The sequence below is a fragment of the Haliotis rubra genome, unplaced genomic scaffold (genome assembly GCF_003918875.1).
Source record: "Haliotis rubra isolate DU_JTF1 unplaced genomic scaffold, ASM391887v1 Scf510, whole genome shotgun sequence".
Taxonomy (NCBI): Eukaryota; Metazoa; Mollusca; class Gastropoda; order Lepetellida; family Haliotidae; genus Haliotis; species Haliotis rubra.
In genome coordinates this window covers 397,283-421,564 of record NW_025767203.1, presented here as the reverse complement: position 1 = coordinate 421,564, position 24,282 = coordinate 397,283, and the positions used below count along the sequence as shown (strand labels likewise).

General features: G+C 41.9%; 2 protein-coding genes across 2 annotated transcripts in view; one reads left to right on the top strand and one right to left on the bottom strand.

Moving 5' to 3' along the window:
• Positions 1–12,811, bottom strand: part of LOC124292262 (116 kDa U5 small nuclear ribonucleoprotein component-like) — a 49,819-nt gene extending 37,008 nt beyond the window's left edge. Inside the window, 10 exon segments of the mRNA XM_046729324.1 lie at positions 1,544–1,710; positions 1,875–1,957; positions 3,430–3,520; positions 4,267–4,302; positions 4,784–4,849; positions 5,777–5,852; positions 9,212–9,327; positions 11,022–11,138; positions 11,544–11,690; positions 12,709–12,811. Coding sequence (XP_046585280.1) covers positions 1,544–1,710; positions 1,875–1,957; positions 3,430–3,520; positions 4,267–4,302; positions 4,784–4,849; positions 5,777–5,852; positions 9,212–9,327; positions 11,022–11,138; positions 11,544–11,660 — 869 coding nt within the window. The 5' untranslated portion in view covers positions 11,661–11,690; positions 12,709–12,811.
• A 415-nt stretch (positions 12,812–13,226) lies between these two features.
• Positions 13,227–21,768, top strand: LOC124292269 (rRNA N6-adenosine-methyltransferase METTL5-like). The gene is made up of 6 exons (XM_046729331.1): positions 13,227–13,390; positions 16,068–16,188; positions 16,984–17,098; positions 18,775–18,839; positions 20,725–20,807; positions 20,944–21,768. Exons 2-6 carry the CDS (start codon positions 16,074–16,076, stop codon positions 21,106–21,108), a joined length of 543 nt encoding a protein of 180 aa, XP_046585287.1. The 5' UTR covers positions 13,227–13,390; positions 16,068–16,073; the 3' UTR covers positions 21,109–21,768.
• Positions 21,769–24,282: the final 2,514 nt, after the last annotated feature.

Here is a 24,282-nt window from a genome sequence, read left to right as displayed (position 1 = left end):
TCCATTGTCGTAATATGATTGGCTGCCTTAGGTCAATGTGTCTGATTTTGACCAATCACGACTCTTATAGCAGACTGTAGCTTAAAAGCGCCATTAGAAACCAATTTTTATCCAATAAAATCGCTTCTTACAACTGTGAAAATATACTCGGCAAGGGTTCAGTGATGTTGTTGATGTTCAGAGCTTTAACGATACCGACATCAGACGATTCGCCTCCCATGTTATTCATACGAAGCTTCAAAACGGAGGTATTTTCCGTTGTTATGTCATGTTACCGGTGCCGAAAGCCACAGATATCGGGAAATAGGCTTACCATACATATTATTTAAGAAATCTTTTATAATAATTTTTCTGATTACGTAAAAGTGAAAATATAAAAGAAAAAGGCACGGGCATGTTATGACATGTCACAAATGGAAAAAATCATTAGTTTTGCTTCTTTAAAATGGTTTATCTGGACGCTATAAATGTAAGCTTGCATTTTCATTCAAAATAATTTTATTTAAGTTGTAGTTGTATTATTTGAATAATATTATAAAAATAAACTTCATATTTATCAACAGTAGGATTAGATCTTTTAAATGGTGTATGGGATGTAGTAGCAATAACGTTTTACAAGCTTATAATTTCCTTCATAAACATAGGCTTCATCTATGACCTCAGAGTCTCTGGGAACTTGGTGTCATGGCAGTAAATGCCTCTGGTTGACTGGTGTTGAAAGAGTTAAACAATTAAGGGGTAGATTTTCTGCCTCCAATGGTCAACAGACTGACTGAGTTTGGTTTTACGACGCTTTTAGCAATATTCCAGCAACATCACGGCGGGGGACACCAGAAATGGGCTTAACACATTGTACCCATGTGGGGATTCGAACCCCGGTCTTCGGCGTGACGAGCCAACGCTTTAACCATTAGGCTACCCCACCGCCCCTGGTCAACAGACACCTTTCTATTGCAATTATAATATATATCTAATAAAGCTATCACATTATGCTTCTCTCGTGGTTAGAAAACGGAAGGTTTAAGTTCTGTTTGTTTGCCTCGCAGCAGTACTGCAACCATAATAATCAAGTCTCGACAGACAATCCAGTCATTCATTGTTTGTTTCTTGTTTAAAGCCACTCTCAGCAATATTCCAGCTATATGGCAGCGGTCTGTAAATAATTGGGTCTGGACCAGACAATTCAGTGATCAACAGCACGAGCATCGATCTACATAAATGAGATACAATGACATGTGTCAACCAAGAAAGCAAGTCAGACCACCCGATCCGTTACTCGCCTCTTATGACAAGCATGTGTTGCTGAAGACCAATTCTAACTGGATCATTCAGTCAATGATATCTGGGTACAGGTCACAGAGACTGACCGTCAACACATTCGATCACTGCTTATAACAAGCATAGGCTGCTTGGGACCTACACTCTCATCCAGAATCACCACAGCATTCTGCATCATTAGCATCTTAATCTTCTGACACACTGAATATACATATCCCCTCCTAACTGAGGCCTCACTTATGAGGGTTTCTCCTATTTCTCCTACCTAATGATACCATTGATCTCATCCAGGATGTTGCGTAGCTTGTAGTAGGCATCAGTTGGGGGCAGTTTTAGCTCCAGAATGACGCGGTCAATCTTGTTGATGCAGATGGTGATGGCAAGTTTTTCATGGAGAGCATGCTTGATAAGCCGCTCGGTATTCAACATCACCTGGGGATTGGATATAGACTCTTCAGTCACATGGTTCATTCAAACATTTAGACACCAAGCATGCTAATTTCAAGACGAAAGTGTAATTTCAAAGAGATTTATTGGGACATCATCTAAGCAGTAACCATGACATCATCTAAGCAGTAACCGTGACATCAACTCACCCCTTCTGCAGCATCGACAAAAATGCAGACACCATCACTGAGCCTCATGGCAGCTGTAGCCTCATCTGAGAAGTTCACATGTCCTGAAGGAAACAAAGGAGAAATGTCATAGTAATAGTAATAGTCCGCTTATATGGTGTTCATATCCAGGCATATTGCCTGCTCATGGCGCTTACATACATAATGTAAAGACAAACTTGGACAACTTCATCCTCTCTTCATTCCCACCTCCAGTGCTGCACACCCTTCCCCCTCCATTACCAGCCCCCACCTGCTAATATTGACCCCCACACACAAGCAATTCCTAATGCTTACACCTTCACCTTCTCATACTGATCATACAACTCTTAATACTGTCCTAAAACATTTTTGACAATACTGATCTCGCTCTCCCCAACACACACACATACAGTCAAATCCCGATGATTCGAATCGCTGGGGACCAAGTAATTAATTCGACTTATCGATGTATTCGAGACATAGGTATGTCTATTAGGGTAGAAAAAAAGATGATCCAGTCCTAATTCCTCTGCCTAAGCATTTGTTTACCTAATGATTTCCCTATCACTAATAGGGGCACCTTATCAGTTCCAGTCTGATTAGCACAGACAGTGATTTCCGTAAAATCACTAATCTGCCTTTTGAACTCACCTGTCAATGGCGGAAAGGTGTGAGCCACGCTTTTTTTTGTTAATTGGATCAGTTTGCTACACCAATCAACTTCTCATTGACTGACTTCGGCTTATGTATACAATATTGCTGTTGTTTGAATGTCATGGGACCAAATTTCCTTCTCGAGTCATCGTGTGTATTTATGAGACGAATTCGTGTAACCGGAAATCAAATGATGACAACTATAACAGGGAATGGTCGGGACCGACAGGTACTTCGAGTTATGCATAATATTCAAGACACCGGCATTCGACTAATCGGGATTTGACTGTACCTCCCAATACTGACTTCTATACCACCCGGGGCGGTGGGGTAGCCTAATGGTTAAAGCGTTGGCTCGTCACGCCGAAGACCCGGGTTCGAATCCCCACATGGGTACAATGTGTGAAGCCCATTTCTGGTGTCCCCCGCCGTGATGTTGCTGGAATATTGCTAAAAGCGGCGGCGTAAAACCAAACTCAGTCAGTCAGTCTATACCACCCCATACTTTCCCACCCACACTGGCACCAATGTCCATATAGATAGACACTTTCTTCTCTACCCAAGCTTGGAAGCGACTTACAAATTCTTGGAGGTAAAAAATGTCTCCTTGGTACATAGTAAAAAGTAACATTTGATACACTCAACAACCAATCAGTATGAGATAATTCAACATTCTGTCAAGTGATGACATTTACATCTTTCAGGTGAATCAATTCTCAATACAATTCATGCAAATCCCTTGAAACAAAAACTACAACTTCAGAGCTAATAATCAATCAAGGCATAACCTAAATATCCCTGTATGATGTCTTATTTATCCACCTCCACTTTTATGTTATGTTCACCATGCGACATGTTCAACTCTACATTCTACACCAATGACGTTGGTAGCCTTACACACCTGGCGTGTCGAAGACGTTGACCAGGTACGACTTGTTCTTTGTGTCCTGCATCACAACAGTGATGGGCGTCGACTTGATGCTTACACCTCGCTGATAACAAAAACAAATTTTGATTGTAGCATTGCATGAATTTATACACGTTATTATCCATGAAGATTTCATATTTCAGTCATCATAAACATGACCTACATACACTGGACGCAAAACTGTACAGATGTTGGATGTGTGTGCGTGTGTTTAGTTTTACGCCGCTTTTAGCAATATTCCAGCAATATCATGATTCTGGGGACAGCAGAAATGGGCTTCACACATTGTACCCATGTGGGGAATTGAACCTTGGTTTTCGACAGAATGATGAACACTTTAACCACTAGACAACCCCACCGCCCCAGATGTTGGATGATGGAATAATATGAACTGCAAAGGTTTGAAAAGTCACTATTTCGCAATGACGCCCCCCAAAATCAGTAAAAGCTGACCAGATATTTAGGCCTGAGATAATCAAACACATTATTATTGTACCATTTAGAATCTTACTTGTGTGTAGAGATTTACCTGACCACAAACAAACAAGGAAATCTACAAATGCACTACACACATCTTGTATTATATTTGCCGTTAGTACATTGGTCACAGTGACACATTTTAAAGCTTGTGATCCAAAAACTTGAATGCCAGTCTCCAGCGCCCTTCTTTTTCATGACAATTAAAAGGTGTTTACATATCAGGAATGTTAAGTTATACATTACTGAATTTTAGGGTCTGTCGACCTTACGGAATTTATTAATAAACACAAGCACAGGCAGTACTGTATAATATATATGCCTCATCCATACCTCCTGTTCTGTGAATAGAGTGTCAGTGTATCGCATCTGGAAAAGATAAAAACATGGATTAGTTTAAATGTCTGCTTGTACTTATAAAGATTCAGGTTGGACTTGTTCATGCTTGTTGAAAGAGTCAAATAACAGGATTGGGTGGTCAGACTTGTTGAAAGTCAAATAACAGGATTGGGTGGTCAGACTTGTTGAAAGAGTCAAATAACAGGATTGGGTGGTCAGACTTGTTGACTTGATCAATTCATGTCATCATACTCCAATTCGGCAACTGTGTACATTGATGTGCATGTCAGTCACTGGATTGTCTGGTCAGTTTCGATCTTTTAAACACTAGCACATAGAGCTTGAATATTTCTATTGACAGATACAGCAAATGTCTTTATCACATTTTTACTTAAAATCAACAGATTTATATTTTTACACATTTTCCACCCAATTTCGATCAGTGCTGTTAGGTAGCTTACGCTAAAACAATTTTTAAAAACAGCATGGCCTTGGAAGCCAGACAACTTACATCCTTGTCTGCCCGGCCCTGGATGTCGGGGTGAGTCTGCTCCAGGAGGCAGTCCACGAACGATGTCTGGAGACAGAAGACATCATATTACCTGATGATAGTTTACACCTAAACTGTAAAAACTTATCACTTAAACAGATATACTGCAACAAGTATAGGGAACAATATTTGTTCCGTTTGCATCATGTGAGTGGATAAATGAAATATACATTTGAAGGAACTTTCAGAATACAAACTATAGATTCTTCTTCACTTTTCTGAAATCAAATGTGTATAAATTTGTATTAATACTGTAAACGTATTATATATCACGCAGGTTTTATTTTCGTGCAAAATATTTTACTGCGAAAATTTATACACAACGAATAAACCTTTCATTCATTCACGACTGATAGTAGCATAAAGAATCATACGTAACTGTCGCTGTAATTGATTTCCCAAATCATGTCCCGACATGTTCTATTTTGACCAATCGTAGTGACAGATGGTTCGATACAAAACGGATTACCATGAAACGACTCGGAAAGAAATAATACAGCAGTATTTTATTTATTCATTAAAGCCTGACAGGTTAAGCCACTCTGGTTGTTTTCATTGCTATTAGAGGCGGCCTAAGCGACAGCTGGCAGTTCCGGCAATTACTGATTGCGCGAATAATTGACCGCGCGATGCAGTCTAAACTGTCAATTCCGCGAAATTTGCACCAAGCGAAAAAAGTATGTTTACAGTATTTTCTTTAAAAGATTGGTTGAGTTGGGTTTGATGCTACTTTTAGAAATATTCCAGCAAAACCACGGTGGGTAACACCAGATATGGGCTTCACACATTGTAAACATGGGAATTGAACCTGGGTATTCGGCGTGACAAGTGAACGCTTTCACCACTAGGCTACCACTCTGTCCCTTCTTTAAAAGAAGACAAGGAACAAGATATTCTTAGAAAAATGAAGCGTAAACGGCTCCAAGACAACATGAGCTGAAGTAGCTTGCTTACCTTGCCATGATGGAGGTGTCCACAAAGTGTGACATTTCGTATCAGTTCTGGAGAGTCCATCAAATCAGCCAGAAATCTACAACGATGCTCAACATGAAGAATGGGACAAGAACATATAAAAACAAGTTATCTTGCAAAGATTACGATGGAGGCCGATAATTTATACAAACCTGTAGAGGTTATGAATTCTTTGAAGAAAGTACTCCTTGGGGTACATATATGCGTTAAAATGTCCATTTTAAATCCTATGACAGTTGTAACTATATTTTTCAATAAAATATTTACAGACAAAAACTCGTTTTGTCCTGTGAGACCACCCCTTCAGGGCCCAACCGGGCCCCCTTCAGCCAAGAGCAGGTAACTCTCGCCGTCTACCTCGTACCTCACTTTTCGTGCTGAACGTATCAGGCAGAATTCAAAGAATTCATAACCTCTACAGGTTTGTATAATTCTTTTTCACAGAAGAAGTCCTCCTTGGGGTACATATAAGCATAAGACAGACTCCCAAAGATATTTGAGACGGGAGTGGCATTCTGTCTGGCAACAACTAAACCCGTGGTGGAGTGAAATCTACAACCGATACGGAAATAGAAAAAACACACTTACCAAGCCACCTGACCTCTGATGTCAATCAGGCTGGGGCGTGGCTAGGGCGGGAAATAGAGAGCCCAAGCTTATATGTCAATTGGCTCAAATCAATTATGACATAAAACCCCACCCCCAACCATTACAATGGAAAGGAATGTATGGGGACATGCCGAAACAACTTCCAACCTTAATATCCCGAACCAGAGAAGCGTGGCGAGAGGATAAGGGTAGGGAAAGCGTAAAAAACGCTTAAAAGCCAAGAACCTAGGAGTTGAGCTAATAAGTACTGCAAACTAATGCTCGAATGCACCCCTCCTGTTTGGAAGAAGGCTTGACAGGACCTCGATAAAACCCAGAGAAATTATTAGCCTCACTAAAAACTTTCTGAGGAAATAGAACGAGTACCAACGCCATGCATTGTACGAGTGAAAAGCAGGATAAAACACCCCCACCAAACGCTCTCAGCGTCAGGAGGGTAAGTGTAACCACCATCACCCAAAGTGCTGATTAACACAGACTCCCAAAAACCGAAGTCTCGGGAAAAGGAAAAAAACTGTTAGCGTACAAAAAAAAGAAGCTAAAAGCATAGCCGAACATGTGTTGGCTCACTATTACACTAACCTGGTCATGTGTGTGACATGCGGCTCGAAGAGAGGCATACCAAACAGTGACCCGTAGGGTGTTCGAACCCAATTCTGTCGCAAGACGGGTTAATAGCATATGACTGGTTATAGTGTTCAAAACCGGCCCCGCCCTCTCTTGCCTTTAAGTGAATGGGATGTATGTACACCCAAACCCGACCCAACCCGAATGGGTGGTAAGGCTTATACGATGTAGTGATATGAACCATATCGACATTGAACACAGAACCGATACCAATGACCAGTTACTAACTTGGTCAGGGTGGCAGGACACTCTCCACTGGAGAGAACCGAAAGACTGAACCGAGCACGATCCTCAGAATGCATGTCAAGTCGGTAATGGTGAATGAAGGCGTTTTGCTGGCTCAAAAGAGCGACAGAACCGATCTCTTCATTGAGCAGTGCCGTTGTGTATTGCCAACAAAGCGGCATCTGCCCTACCCAGTCTACCTTCTTCAACCCCTCGGGGGAAGGTAAACCATAGCATTGTAACCGAACAATTACGGAAATAAGCCAATGAGATAAAGTCCGCTTGTTAGCAGTCTCCCCAGTCTTCCCGCCACCAAACAGAACACATGGGTACCCGTATGGATCCCATTTGTTTATTCGTTATAGTCACTCCAACTGGTGAGCAATCGAAAGATCGGTCCCCGGTGTGGAAGGTTGGGTAAGGGGTGGAAGTTCGGCATGAGCAGTCACGTGGAAAGCAATATCGAACTGAGAGTGGTAGGTATCCGGGAGGCGAATACGGACATGATCAGTATAAAATACTGTCAGTGTCGGGTCAGTGGGTATCGCATGGATGTACCCGACCCTTCTACCAGAGCTCACTACCACAAGTAAAGCCGTCTTCCATGTCAACAAGTGAAGTGAAAGAGACGATATACTTGAAAACTCAGGGCCAGACAGCCAATTGAGAATAATTGGCAACTTCAAGGTGGGCTGGGTCGCTGCCGAGACGGTCGAACCCTGTTCATGCCAGCTTCGAAGCGATGTACGAGAGTGTGCTGCCTAGGCAGGGCACCATCGAACGAGGTGTGAAACGTGGAAATAGCCATGGAGTACCCGGGAATGGTGGAGGTCATAAGGTTCTCAACCAAAACGAGGTTATAGTAACTCCAATATCCAAACTAAATCCGCAGAGAAAGGGATTATGGAATCCCCTTATCTGCACACAAGCGCGCCCCACCTATCAACACACTGAACGGGTGTCGAATCCCGCCTCGAAGCCAGAATTGTGTCTGCAACAGCTGCAGGAATTCCGCATGTCTGGGGGTTAGATCCGACAGAGACCAAGCCCCCAATGAATCCGAGGATTCGGGTGTGGCGCCCTGTTCAGAGTGAGAATGTCTGGTCGAAAATGTAATTCGAATCCTGGCGTGCAGGATCGAACACCAACCTGACTGCTGTCAATTCCAGCACATTAATGTGCAGGTTGTGACTTCGACGTCAAGAGAGGCTGGAAAACAGAGAACCCACGGCAAAGTTAAAACAAAAGATGAATGACAATATCAACATATGAAGTCCGTAAAGAAAGGAACCATACATACCGATTGAGACTCTTTTACACTCATCGTATCGGTAGGAGAGCAAACTCAACACGAACACCACGCACGTCTATTCAACAGAACGACAGCATGAAAAGTGAGGTATGAGGTAGATGGCGAGAGTTACCTACTCTTGGCTGTAGGGGGTCTGGTGGGGCCCTGAAGGGGTGGTCTCAAAAGACAAAACGAGTTTTTTGTTTTGTAAATATTTTATTGAAAAATATAGTTACAACTGTCGTAGGATTTAAAATGGACATTTTAACGCATATATGTACCCCAAGGAGGACTCCTTCTGAAAAAGAATCATCTGTTCATGGAGCAGACAGTAGTCACAGAAATAAAAAAGTGAGTGAGTGAGTTTAGTTTTACGCCGCACTCAGCAATATCCCAGCTATATGGCGGCGGTCTGTAAATAATCGAGTCTGGACCAGACAATCCAGTGATCAACAGCATGAGCATCGATCTGAGCAATTGGGAACCGATGATATAAAATGTGATAGGAAAACATACTTTCCTGAACATAAAATATACCAGTCAAAGAAATGTCTACATTCTGACTTATCACATGTATTCTAAGTTTGGATTGGGCAAGAACTTTCATCACACTCAAACTATCGGGTTATAAAAAATACTTCACACAAATCCATTCCTAGACTTACTCCATATTGTAAGTAGTTTCTGGAAGATCTTGCTCAGCCATGGAAAACTTTTTCTTCTTCACCGGAGCAATGATAGGTTCTGTTAAAGGTTGTGTGTCCTCTTCTTGTACAATAGTCTGCCAACAGAGACAATATCAGACATTTTGTCAGACAGAAAGGGTGAGTGAGTGACTTGGGTTTTACGCTGCTTTTAGCAATATTCCAGCAATATCACGGCGGGGGACACCAGAAATGGGCGAACGCTTTAACCACTAGGCTACCTCACCGCCCAGACACAAAGAGGTGAAGAGACCTTTGTCATACATAACACAATTTGGGATGAATAGTATTTAGCTACAGGTTATGTTTAGTTTTGAAAGTTGAAACACCCGATTCCTGGTACCCAGCCCCTATCAGTCGAGGTTTGAGGAGTTGCAGGGGTTAAAAAAAGTATTAAGAAAGTAACTTGCCCTGACTAATTTTCCACTTGCCCTGATTTTATGACATAATCATGATGATGTAATTATGAAAGAAGAAATCAACATGGTATTTGATGTTAATGTTTACTGGATTATTTATTGAAAAGTGATAAACAGCAAAGAAAGATAACTCTACTTTATCATCATTGCGAAATTTAATAGCTACATTTTGAGCAGATATGAAATTAAATCAAAGTTTATTTTCAGTTTGAAACCATAAGTGGAAATTATCTAGTAGCCCACAGACAAGTAAGATACTATTATCTGATTGCCCGAAATGAAAACTGACTTGTCCCGGGCGTCGGGCGATGGGATTTTTGAACCCCTGAGTTGGACACAAAATGTCTCAATGGTAATGTTTTACTGGAACCCTTTGAAAAACACACTTAGGAACAAGCATAAAACGTTTGGCTCATGTAAATGCTGAAATTGATTGAAGCCTTGTCTTAACTCAAACATGCATAAGTCAGAAGAAAAGTGTGTTTAGTCAGAAAGAAATGTGAACATGAGCAGTCTGTTATGTAAACATGGAGTTTTATTGTAGTGTTTTAAAAAAATATATGTGTCTAAACACAGGTACCTGTAGTCCTATGGGTGCCTGGTCCTACCCATCCCCAGGGACCACCCAACCCCCACGACCCACCCACCCCTGTGTCCACCAGCCCGGAGTACCTGAGTAGCATTTTACGTCGCTTTTATCAATATTCCAGCAATATCACAGTGGGGGAAACCAGAAAAGGGTTTCACATATTACTAAGGTGTAACGATTCACTCGCATATTCGGTGAATCGAACCGTAGCCCTTCATGAATTCAATTCGTTATTCGTGGTCACCAGAACCGAATATTAACGAATATTTATGATTTTTTTTTAAGGGAGCATGTTTTACTCTTGAACCCTTGTGTACTTTTGGAAAGTGAGATATGCAAGAATATGTACTAGCATTGCAGTAGTGCAAGTCATGTCAGTTTGCCAAGGCCGCACATGGTACTGTCGACTATAACTATTACATACCAAATTTGAGTGTCATGAGATCACTGGTTATTGCTGTTACAAATCAAAACTGTCAACATGGGCGTTCCATATTGTACATCAATCACTTAACTACAATTTTGTATTCGTGAATAATGATTCGTATTCGTTACCCAATATTCATGATACACGCCACATAGTGTATTTGTTGCAGCCCTACATATTACCCATGTGGGGAATCAAATCCGGGTCTGTGGTGTGATAAGCAAACACTTTAACCACTAGGCTACCCCACTGCTTCCCTGGCACCCCAGTGACTCCCACACTAAAACATGGATATTTATTTCTGGCCCTCCTGTTATCACAGCTAGTCGCACCCACCTCCACGTCCGGCCCATACACCTCCTCCGCTGTGGGGTAGTACTTTTTGTCCTCATGCAGCACTACGGACATCTCTGGCTGGTCATCCATGTCATCATGATCTCCGTCATCATCATCCTGGCCAAATAACAATCAACATCACCATTTTGGCCTCTAATACATTTCAGACATTCACAGGTAAATTCGGACAAATTGACAACTTGGATCAACATTCACATTTTTCAAGATTGGAATAATTTTTAAAGTCTGTCTTCAAAATTTCAACAATATCAATGAAAAGCTTTAACTCAATATACTTTCATAGGTGTTAACATGACAAACTTTTCTCACATGATCAACTTTTCACAAATACTGTCCATTCATAATAATATGTTGTATTTTGTTTGTATTTTTGTTATCATTGGATATTTATATAGCGCACATATCCACGCAATAGTGCATGCTCAAGGCATGTTAGTTTCAACATTATCAGGGAATAGTGTTACTGATGTTCATAATATCCTTATCTTATCCTTCACTCACATCTCTGTCCATGTATTCCTCATCATCACGATCATCTTCATCATCATCGTCATCATCATCACTGTCCAGTTCAGGGCCAATGTAGTTGCCAAACTCATCATACAAATCTGCATCCATCTTGGAGATATCTCACAGAAGCTGAAACAACTGATTTACTGAGGAATGAACATGTTAGCAAAATAAAGAGGTCAGAGATATTGAGTAGTAGTGGGAATGTGTCCCTGTCAGTCAGACTTCAACATTTGATTTTTTCCATGGTGGCTGCCTGGCACCTACCAATATTATCTTGGCAGCCAAAAACATTTAAGCCACTGAATTTGCTGGACACACACTTTCTCAACCACAGACAGGAGCCAAATGCCAAGTGTGAAAGAAAACAATCTGTAGGTCAAAATATCGCCAAGACAATTACATTTCTAAAATTATCTAATTTCATTTCAGACAAAAATATATTTCTCTTAATCAAATTTGTGCTGCTAAACAGCATTACTCAACAAAGCATAAATTGGTTGACACTGGTATTGGTTATGACACATATTGAAACCATTTATATACTTCAAGATTTAGAAATGTCCTGAAATGTCTGATTAACAAACTATTTTTTCCAGAGTGTTATCCTTTGTGCAATGCTGTTTACATGACATGAATACCCAAGAAAGCAAATACATATTGCACTAAGGTTTGGAGTTACCAGGTTCTCAAATTGAGGTTCGAGACCAACAGACTGTGGTGTAATTATTCAAGAGACTAGATCAAGTCGGCAGTTACCCCTACATGTTCCACATAAGTAAATGTCCTGCGGCATTTACTACTTTCACTAGTTTCAGTGGTTGGCATAAAATAAATGTTTATCCTGTTCAAATTCCAAAGATAATTCTTTGAGGTTTATAGTTTCAAGAAGTAGTTATGTAGAGAAACAACACAAGGGTGGGAGAAATCAATCTACTTCGGACTAACGTTTTATAGAATCTGAAAACAAAACAACACTGAGCCAGTTCAATTCATTTGCTTGGTAGATCGAAAACCGCACATACTTATATTTCTTTGTTCAGAATAAAATATGAAACATGATCAACGGTGAATTCGAATAGAATAAGGAACAGATACATATGGGAATACTATGGAAGTAATTTAAACGATGTTTTAACAACTACACCAAACTTACATGAGTTTTTGAAGATAGACCGGCTTTTCCAAAACAAGCGTGGGAAAGAACCGGAAGTCGTAGCTGAATCGTATTTACAAGGGTATACCCGGTGATAACATTAATTAGAAATGTGGTTGTAGTAATAAATATCAATTTACAATCAAATGGAGGTCTTACCCAGTATTAAAAAGATATTCGGATGTGTTGAGGAGGTGTATTTTATGGATTTTACAATATTTTGCAAAATATGTAATAACACACTAATTATCACTTAGTATGTTGTGCACCGACTGTATTTGCGAGGATACACAACTCTGTTCGAAGAGGTGCGTTTCAGGAACAGTGTTCTAGCATTATATACTGTACAGAAATAACAATAGTTACAGTAAACGATTCACACAACAATTTACACTAATGGTATCTTCGAGACAGAGGTTCGAAGAAATAATCTCGTCAGATATCAAGTAAATCACACAGATAAATAATTCTCGTTCCAATAAATGTTCTCGGAACGAAATCATCCGTTAAAACACGGTCGAAATGGCGACTACTCAGTTTGAGCTGTATTGATGTGGTCATGTTTTGAGTCGCTGTTAGAAACCCTTCACGACTTTGAGCTGTAAAATTAATGTTATATCGAACCCTGTTATACGGTACCCTATCTACTGTTTTGGTGTGAACACGTGTCAATGGATTCACAGTGAGTAATCACACCCGACGCGGCCTTAGCTGACCATCTCACTAAAGCTGGAAAACAGCAAGGTGTGATTTGTGTAGATGGTTGATATTAGTGTTGGGAAGTTGTTGAAATCTCATAATTGATGATTGGTTCATCACAACCGATCGATCATCGAAAATAATTGGTTAGCGTCATTTATCAAATTTTCCTGATTATGTTTGTTCTTTCGATTTTTTTAGCAAATTGCAAAACATTTGCAAATTTAACATCTTAATTAAAGCATGACTAATATGTTAGGAACCTAAAGCTCCTGGAGTCTTGAAGATAAATTCAATCCTGGCTTGGAACGAGCTGGTTGTGCTTATGAAATGTAACAGACAAAACCAACCTTGTTAAAAATATTGTTAAAGCAAAATAAGGGTTCCAAAATTGTTTGTGTTTGATTATGAGAAAACATGATCGATTGCTTGGTCGTTTAGTCATTGCGACCAATCTTCGATTATTTCAATTAATCAGACCACCACTAGTTGATATAATTTATAACACCTATCCACAATAATAGTTATGATAACCAACCCCGTATGTTGTCCCCAAGTAAACGGTTTATTACGTCATAACACGTGTGACTATTGTTGTCCTTCAGAATACTGACCGCCTCTATGATGTAGTGGTTAGAGCGTCCGCCCCGGAGAGCGGAAGGTCGCGGGTTCGATCCCCGACCGCGTCATACCAAAAGACGTTAAAATATGGTACTTGTTGGTCCCTGTCTGGCGCTCGGCATTAATGGGTACAACAAGGACTGGTCGGCTCGGAGTCAGTATAATGTGTCTGAGAGGGGTATTTCTGCTTCACTGCGGCATGGTATCTCAGTGGGCTAGCACTATAAAACCAGCTTCAGTCTGGGCTAGTACAAGCAGCCACACATACACATACACACGCATGCACGTCGTCATATGAGCGAAATATTCTCAAGCACGACGTTAAACCCAATTCCACCACCACCTTCAGAATACTTGAATTTGAAAAATGTTACTGGTATGCAGAGTCAAAGCATTTGTTCTACCACTGACATGAGATGATAGTTCCATTTTGCCATTCCTCCCGTCTAATGATGTGATTATTTTAGATATTACATTGGCTATAAATCTAGGTCATGTCATGTACATGTAGTTCTAGTTGGGTGGTGGTTATATACGTGCCAGCCTCTTATAACCCCCTTGATCTACTTTGAGGCAAATGTTTGTGACATGGAATTCTTTCCTTGGCAATCTTGCAATCTTGCAAATGAATGTTTGGATTTGAATCAGACTAGAAATGGTAGCAGATATGAATAAAATTTGCAAGAAGGATGACATGATTGAGAGAAATGGCCAGCAGTATCCACTTTAAGCTTAACTTTAAGATGCTGATCAATCTCACATAATGCTGTTTTAAGAAGTCAGAAAAACACCTCTATTCATAGACAGATGGAATCCTATTGGTATGCTTCAGTCTGGTACCTTGCAGGATGCTGCTGCTTTTCAATTCAACAACAATAGAAACATCATTTGGCCCTTACAACAACATTTTCAGCAAAATAAGTTATTGACCATCCCTGTAGTTGAGCATCAGTAATGGCCCAGTGTCAAGACCATTGAATTCGGACCAGGCACCTCTGACACAGGTTCCAGCCAACTACTCTTACAGCTTGTACCATACCTAGCAACTGAGGTGCATCTGCGAGAACAATTCAACATGTATGCGACTGCGGCATCCGTGCAAGATGCCCAGCCCAAAGGCCAATTCTGATGAGAGAACATCAACGTTGTTGTCCTTAGTGCAGGGGTTCAATTTTTTATAAAACGCCACTTGCCACAGGGCCAGTCACTTTAAGAAAGTAACTTGTCCTGACTAATTTTCCACTTGCCCTGATTTTATGACATAATTATGATGATGTAATTATGAAAGAAGAAATCAACATGGTATTTGATGTTAATGTCAAGCTGGGGTTACTGGACTATTTATTGAAAAGTGATAAATAGCAAAGAAAGATAACTCTACTTTATTATCATTGCAAAATTTAATAGCTACATTTTGAGCAGATATGAAATTAAATCAATGTTTATTTGCAGTTTGAAACCATAAGTGGAAATTATCTAGTAGCCCACGGACAAGTAAGATACCATTATTTGATTGCCCGAAATAAAAACTGACTTGCGTCAGGCGATGGGATTTTTGAACCCCTGTTTAAGTGGTGCAGACAACACAATGGAGAGAGTGAGCGGAAAAAAGGCTGATGAGTCACGTTTCCTGCTGATACTCTGATTTGCACCCACTGAACACATCTTGGATGAAATGGAATGAAGTTTATGACATCATCGTAACACTTTTAACAATCATGCATGAACTGTGCCAAAATCCTTAATCCGATATGGAATGATCTTCCCGAGGACTTTCATTTACGTTAATGGCCTCAGTTGGCCTCAATGATGCGATGGAGCCAGGCTTGCATCAATGCACAAGGTGGACACACTTGTTACTGACTGTGTGAACTTGCTTGTGAAACAACTCTTGTGTTGTGGCTCATTTGCACATGTCAGGTGTTCTGTTGATTGCTACCATACCTTAACTCAACACTCACTACATTACATTGTGTTTGTGTGTCATGATAACTTTGGTCTTTGAGTATTATCACGAAGCAATCATCGCTGTGTTTCAGTCCGCCATGCCTCGTACCAAGATGAAACTTAAGGAGTTGGAGAGCCACCTACAGGATGTTGACGTGTTTGAAAAACCCAAAGTTGTGCTGGAGCAGTATCCCACCACCCCACATATTGCAGGTACTCAGATCACGCTACCAATATCCTCGCACCAGACATAATACAAATTTCAGTGACACAGATCACACTGCAGATAAGCAATCGTAATCAAGAAGTTTGTCCCCTTTACTGATGTTGACACCACCCAGTTCACTTTTTGTAGTGGTTTTAACAGATATTATATATACCTTGAATATATAATCTTTGATTATTTCCTTGATGATGGGCCAGGCAGAATGTCTATTGCATAGCATTGGCACATGTGATCACTGGTTTGAATCCTGGCTTCTTATCACTATACCCACGTCACGGGTTCAACAGAAGATGTAGAGCTGCATCACTTTGGGCTTTCTGCTGGATCTATAGCACTTAAATGTAGTGTTTAAAGTATCATTCAACCACATTTGTAAGAGAACATTTATTTCTGTCTCAAGGATATTATTTTTGTGAAAGACCCGTGAAGATCTGGGTTAGAATTGGTCTTCAGTAACCCATGCTTGTTGTAAGAGGCGACTAACGGGATCAGGTAGTCAGACTTGTCACTTTATCCAAATTGCGTAGATCGATGCTCATGATGTTGATCACTGGATTGTCTGGTCCAGACTTGATTATTTACAGACCAGCACCATATGGCTATAATATTGCTGAGTGCGGCCAATCTTTTTGACTTTGCCTTCACAATCTTGGCTTTCTGAAGAAATTTGACCCCCTGCTACTGATTGTGGAAAGATGATTTTCATATCAATAGGAAAAGAGACATGACATGATGCATCAGCGTTTGGGACGTGCCAGTAACATTACTGCTGATATGTACAGGTTGTATGCTGCATACCATCCACACTCGGTATGATGACATTGAGGACAAGCTGATAGCTGACCTGGGAGTAGGCTGCGGTGTACTCAGCATTGGGGCCATCATGCTCGGGGCAGGGTGAGTGAGGCAACTGTCATGTCATGCTTGGAGCAGGGTGAGTGTGGCAACTGTCATGTCATGCTCGGAGCAGGGTGAGTGAGGCAACTGTCATGTCATGCTCGGAGCAGGGTGAGTGTGGCAACTGTCATGCTCGGATCAGGGTGAGTGAGGCATCTGTCATGCTCGGAGCAGGGTGGGTGAGGCAACTGTCATGCTTGGAGCAGGGTGAGTGAGGCAACTGTCATGCTCGGAGCAGGGTGAGTGAGGCAACTGACATGTCATGCTTGGAGCAGGGTGAGTGTGACAACTGTCATGCACGGAGCAGGGTGAATGAGGCAACTGTCATGCACGGAGCAGGATGAGTGAGGCAACTGTCATGCTCGGAGCAGGGTGAGTGAGGCAGTCTGTCATGCTTGGAGCAGGGTGAGGCAGAGGATGAGGTTGCATCTGGGTCATGCTTGGATCAGGGTGAGTGAGGCAACTGTCATGCTTGGAGCAGGGTGAGTGAGGCAACTGTCATGCTTGGAGCAGGGTGAGTGAGGCAACTGTCATGCTCGGAGCAGGGTGAGTGAGGCAACTGACTGTCATGCTTGGAGCAGAGTGAGTGAGGCAACTGTCATGCAGGTTGCAGAGTGGTTGGAGCAGGGTGAATGAGGCAACTGTCATGCAGGGTGGAGCAGGATGAGTGAGGCAGTCTGTCATGCTCGGAGCAGGCAGAGTGAGGCAACTGTCATGCTTGAAGCAGGGTGAGTGAGGCATCTGTCATGCTCGGAGCAGGGTGAGTGAGGCATGCTTGGAGCAGGGTGAGTGAGGTAGTGATCATATTGATTGAAGGTTGAGTGATACACCTGTCGTGTGTGGTGCAGAGTGAGTGAGGCAGTTGTAATGCAGGGTGCAGAGTGAGTGAGGCAGTTGTGATGCAGGGTGCAGAGTGAGTGAGGCAGTTGTGATGCAGGGTGCAGAGTGAGTGAGGCAGTTGTGATGCAGGTTGCAGAGTGGAGTGAGGCAGCCAGGATGCAGAGAGGATCGAGAGGCAGTGATGCAGGGCAGAGTGGTGAGGCAGTTGTGATGCAGGGTGCAGAGTGAGTGAGGCAGTTGTGATGCAGGGTGCAGAGTGAGTGAGGCAGTTGTGATGCAGGGTGCAGAGTGAGTGGAGGCAGTTGTGATGCAGGGTGCAGAGTGAGTGAGGCAGTTGTGATGCAGGGTGCAGAGTGAGTGAGGCAGTTGTGATGCAGGGTGCAGAGTGAGTGAGGCAGTTGTGATGCAGGGTGCAGAGTGAGTGAGGCAGTTGTGATGCAGGGTGCAGAGTGAGTGAGGCAGTTGTGATGCAGGGTGCAGAGTGAGTGAGGCAGCTGTGATGCAGGGTGCAGAGTGAGTGAGGCAGTTGTGATGCAGGGTGCAGAGTGAGTGAGGCAGTTGTGATGCAGGGTGCAGAGTGAGTGCAGGGCAGTTGTGAGGGGTGCAGAGTGAGTGAGGCAGTTGTGATGCAGGTGCAGTGAGGGAGTGCAGTGAGGTAGAGCAGTTGTGAGGCAGTTGTGATGCAGGGTGCAGTTGTGAGTGAGGCAGTTGTGATGCAGGGCAGAAGTGCAGAGGAGTGCAGCAGTGAAGCAGTTGTGATGCAGAGTGAGTCTGGCAGTTGTGATGCTTGGTTTGGGATAGGTGAGGAAGTTGATGGAGTATTAACTTATCACAAGTGTTATACACAAGAAGTTTGACACGGTCATCATGAACCCACCATTTGGGACCAAGCACAATGCAGGTAGGGCTATACCCTATTACCTGAACACTGCAATAAACTTTACAGAAAATAAATGCATGTTGCAGTGTCTTTATTTGTGTTCTGGTTGAGAAATACAAATACTGAAAAAAATTAGGGATCATTAATATATACTTGGCTGCATTAAAAACCGCAATACCTATTTTTTTTATTATATAGAATTAGAATTGTGTCGTCGACAGTAAATTGATACAATCACACAAGTTTGTCAAATAACTTGGCAACGTGACGGTCAGTGTTTTGAAGTCGAATCCAAACTCTGAAAGATACTGTCCTTGCATAAGCATAAAATCACCAACTGAAACAAATCGCCCAAACACAACAGATTCCTGAAATGCATGGAGTGCATGTGCAATCCCCATACCTTGGCCCTATAAAATCATCCACTCCTTGCTCCCCATCACTTGTCCCAATCAGAGGAACCAGGCCATTGGGATGCTGAGTGCAGAGGGGACAGGAGGAGCAGTTGCCAGGCACTTTAATGTCCATCCATCGACCATATCCAGACTTTGAAACCGATTCAACACAACAGGAAACGTTGCTGACCGTCCACGTCCAGGTGCGCCACGTGTAACGACGTTACGTCAGGATCGAAACATTCGCCTCCAGCACCTCCGGAAACGATTTCAGACGGCTGCACCAACAGCACAAACAGCCATAGGGACAAGACAGAGAAGGATCAGCGCACGTACCGTCCGTAGGCATTTTGCTGGTCACGGTCTACGCGCCCATACATCGGTCAGATCCTGACGCCACGTCACCGCCGCGACAGACTCAACTGGGCCCAGAACAGGGGTACTTGGGCAACACTCCATGGGGAAATGTCATTTTCTCAGACGAATCGAGATTCAACTTAAGCTTCAACGATGGAAGACGTCGAACCTATCGACGCCAAGGTGAAAGACTGACGCCGAACTGCATTGGTGAAGTGGACCGAATTGCTGGCGTAGGCGTCATGGTATGGGGAGCCCTAAGTTAACTTCAGATCATCCTTGATTGTAATCCATGGACCCAGGGGTACATTGACAACTTTCTTCGGCCAACGTTGCTTCCGCTGATGGCGGCGGAAAATGGCCACGGTCAGCTCATCTTTCAATACGATAACGCCCGCCCGCCCCCATACAGCAAGGTTCACCCGGGCTTTCCTAAAAAACAACCAGTGATGAATTGGCCATCTCGATCTCCGAACATGAACCCCATCGAGCATTTGTGGGGTGAGCTCAGTCGCTGAGTTCGAGCCCTTCCAAACCCACCCATTACCATTGCAGAACTGACAGCAGAGGTCCCATGGTGGCGTTATGTCCACAGAGGTGCAATGCTTGTCTGTGCACGTATATGCGCAGCAGAGTGCGGGCTCTCATCAGGACTCAAGGCAGACACACAGAATACTGAAAATCTGTGACCCCCTGCTTGTTTGCAGTGATATGACGTCATAAAGACACTTATCTTCTGTACCATTTGAATTTTGTTTTGTTCACAAAGGATAACTTTATCATTTTACATATCATGTGCTGTGTTCAATGTCGAGTTGTATTAAATATCTTTTTTTGGAATTTGTATTGCGTTTTTAATGCTGCCAAGTATATTTTGGGATATGGTAATGAAATTGTGTCTTCACTACAAAACATATCCCTCAAGATATTCCTGATTCCTATCATTTTTCGTTCAGTATGTGACACAATGAAATTGATTGAACAGTTGATTGAAAACAGGAGAAAAGTGGGAGTGTTCTTGCTCCTCCCTCCCTCCCACTCACTCCCTCCACCCTCCCTCCTTACTCCCACTCACTCACTCAATCCCTGCCTCCCTCCCTGACTCACTCACTCAATCCCTGCCTCCCTCACTCACTCACTCACTCCTGTTCCAGGTATTGATATGGAGTTCCTGAGAGCTGGTCTTGACCTGTCCTCCAACGCTGTCTACTCCCTGCACAAGACTTCAACAAGGGAGGTGAGTATTTTCTTCACATCAGCCACCCATGTTGCCCAACTAGACTATTGCATCAGTCGTTAATAGCAGATACTGTACTCTTGTGTTGCACTTGTTTATAGATGTCTGGTGCAAGTATTCTGTCTTTTGTCACCAGCACATCACAAAGAAGGCAAGTGACTGGAACGTAGATATGGAGGTGGTAGCCGAGCTCAGATTCGACCTTGTTAACACGCTCAAGTTTCATAAGAAGAAGTCTGTTGACATAGAGGTGGACTTCATACGATTCTGTCACAAGACTGGTGCCATGTGTAAATCATGACAGACAGTCAAGCTGTAGATGTCTCAACACAATTTTCATGAAGTTAGGTCAGCTGATATCTGTCAATGAGGTAGGTCATCACTTGTATGCAGATGACACGCAACTAATGAAGATGTTTCGTGCCGCTACACTCTCAGTCGAATCTTCTAAACATGGATATCTGCATTGATGACATAAAGCGATGGATGGACTCAAATATGCTCAAACTGAATGACAGCAAGACAGAAGCTTTACTAGTGGGCACTCGTTCCAATCGTACAAAAGTGAGGGAAACGCAGATACGTGTGGGGGAATCTGACATTCAGTTTTCAGACAAAGTCAAGCACCTCGGAGTCCTATTTGACCAGGAACTCTCCTGGGAAGCTAATATCAGTCAGACGATCAGGGCCTGTCACTATCAGCTACGAAGCATTGGGGCTATCAGACACCTTCTTCCCACAAATGCGGCCAATGCTCTTGTGCACTCTTTGGTGTTATCACGACTGGATTATTGCAACAGTCTCTTGGCCAACGTATCAAATGAGCAACTCCAAAGGTTGCAGCATGTCGAAAATACAGCAGAGCTCCAGATAAGATTTAGCTCATGTGGGTACTGTACCCACTGTATTTTTTTGGAGTGGGTATTATCAATGTTGTGTGGGTATTACCCACTGCTTTCAAATATGTGCATATTTCAGTCATTTTACTCACCTAAGTATTATGTTATTGAGTAACTTTACTAAGCAGGTATGTTCTGCCTTATATCAAAATCAAATCAAAACCAACTGAAATATAATGGAAAGGATTTCATAAAAAATCACTCATGCTATACTGACAGTACAACACTAGTCCTATACTAACAGTACAACTTGATAGCAATCGATGTCTTTTTCATTACGCAAGCGATTTGTATAAATATATTCCGTTCGCATTTGTTTTAAACTTTTTGCGTATCTAACATTTTAAATGCGTAATTGGTACGCAACAATTATTTTTCAATGCGTAACTGGAAATTTTCTATGCATATTTTACCCGGATACGCAGCTTATCTGGGCCTCTGAGCCAGGATTGTGATGAGGTGCAAGAAATCATCCCACATAACTCTGATCCAGCTTCACTGGTTCCTGTTCATGCAAGAATTGAGTACAAGATCCTGTCCTTAGCTTATCAATGCTATCACCATTCTGCTCCTGCCTATCTGTCAGAACTCACAAAACACAATGAACATGGTCAGACGCATATCAGTCTGACCATGTCTACTTAATAAAAGACAGAAAACGTAAATCTGTTGACACTACACATTACACCAATAATGGTCACTTCCTCATTACAGGTATCTTAAACCACATGTAATTATCTCTGGTCATTGTTTAAAGTCACTCAAGCACGTCAGCCAGACCGGACATTCTCCAGCCACCTGTTTGTTGCACCTTGGTAGATGACTTGTGTCTTTCAAGTCGGATTACGTTTATACATGTTGTCATAAGACAAGTAGTAGCAAGGAATCACGTGATCAAACAAGGCAGCGTAATCAAAACATCGTCAGCTCATTTCCATTCATTGCTTAATAAGCTCAATTCAGGTTATTTGGTAAATAACAAGTGTGAAAAGAAAACGAACAACACCAAAGATTCAGGGTGTCACATATTATCATCAACACAGATTCCTGAGCTCGCATTAATTTCGTGACGCATTTTAGACTAGACCCTCGCAATCGCATTAAATTCGTGACGCATTAATTTCATGATTTACAGTATGTTGAAGTTCGCTGCGTCATAATGTGATCTTTGAGCTTTAATTATTGTACATCTATGTTACAAAGCAATGTCAAGTTTTCGATGTAAATTTTTGGATTTATAGATCATACACATTTCGCTTCACCTTGACTGTTTCTGGCTTGATGAGACCGTGATCTGACAGCGGTGTTGCTCACTTGATATATACTATTCAACAGAAGTTAAGGATCATCCAGTTCTCAACTGTGGCTACAGTTCATCTGTCATGCCACGACACCAACTTCTCACCTTCGAACCGCTTCTAACTGTCTTGAGCCTGGAGATCTTCTTTTGTTTCTCCATTAGAACTTGTCCACTGGTCCTCATCAGTATAGATGGATGCTACGCCATGTGGTACTGGGAGCCATGCCAATTTACATTTATCAGATTGGTACCAAATGTGATCTAGACTGCCAGTTCTCAGACTTCAATTTTTGTGGAAGCTGCTAGTGGTGGTCCGATTAATTGAAATAATCGAAGATTGGTCGCAGTGACTAAACGACCAAGCAATCGATCATGTTTTCTCATAATCGAACACAAACAATTCTAGAACACTTGTTTTCATTAACAGTATTTTTCACTAGGTTGGTTTTGTCTGTTACATTTCATAAGCACTACAAGCTCGTTCCAAGTCATGATTGAATTTATCTTAAAGACTCTAAGAAATTTATGTTCCTCCATACTAGTCATCCTTTAAAGATGTGAAATTTTGCCCCAAATCCCCAAAGAACTACATGTTTTTTTCCTTATTTTTTTGTGCATTAACACATTTCATAAATGACGCTAACCAATTATTTTCGATGATTGATCGGTTGTAATGAACCAATCATCAATTATGAGATTTTAACTAATTCCCAACACTAGAAGCTGCAGTGGCTGAGGGGGCTAGATCACTGACGGGATGTGCTGGCGAATAGGCAGCCTCACCTTGACATCGTGGATTCAAATCCTGGATCGGACACAGCCCCCAAGGCACAAGTCTGTACTTTAATGAGAACGTGTAATCCAAAATATATGGTGTAAGCTAAAACAATCCGGATTATGGAGTGTTGGTTGACACTTATGTAAATTGTATACAAATTTGTAAAAGACAATGTAAAGATGGTTGTTTTTCTTGTTACCTGGGTATTAGCACTTGGTAATTGAAATGAGGCCAATTTTGTGTGGTACATAGTACAAACCCTACTATTACCTGACATAAAACCAGTGAGTTCAAACAGATGATCACAAAGATAATGTTGATGTTCCACGAGAATCATTTGTAATGCAAGCTGAACACTGTGATTGGTCGGAATGCTCAGTGAAACCAGGCCTTTACATGATTTGTTTAAAAATAGCAGTGAGTGGGAAAGCAGTCTAGTTTGTACACAAGTGATGAATTGAGGGAATTGTAAAATATTGACAATGACTTAATCCTGAT

What these genes read in the sequence shown, in the direction of transcription:
- LOC124292269 (XM_046729331.1), top strand. Translation starts at nt 16,074, where the DNA reads ATGCCTCGTACCAAGATGAAACTTAAGGAGTTGGAGAGCCACCTACAG. An exon ending in GCCATCATGCTCGGGGCAGG is followed by an intron (nt 17,099 to 18,774) that starts GTGAGTGAGGCA and finishes ACTTATCACAAG; the next exon opens with TGTTATACACAAGAAGTTTG. An exon ending in TGGGACCAAGCACAATGCAG is followed by an intron (nt 18,840 to 20,724) that starts GTAGGGCTATAC and finishes CTCCTGTTCCAG; the next exon opens with GTATTGATATGGAGTTCCTG.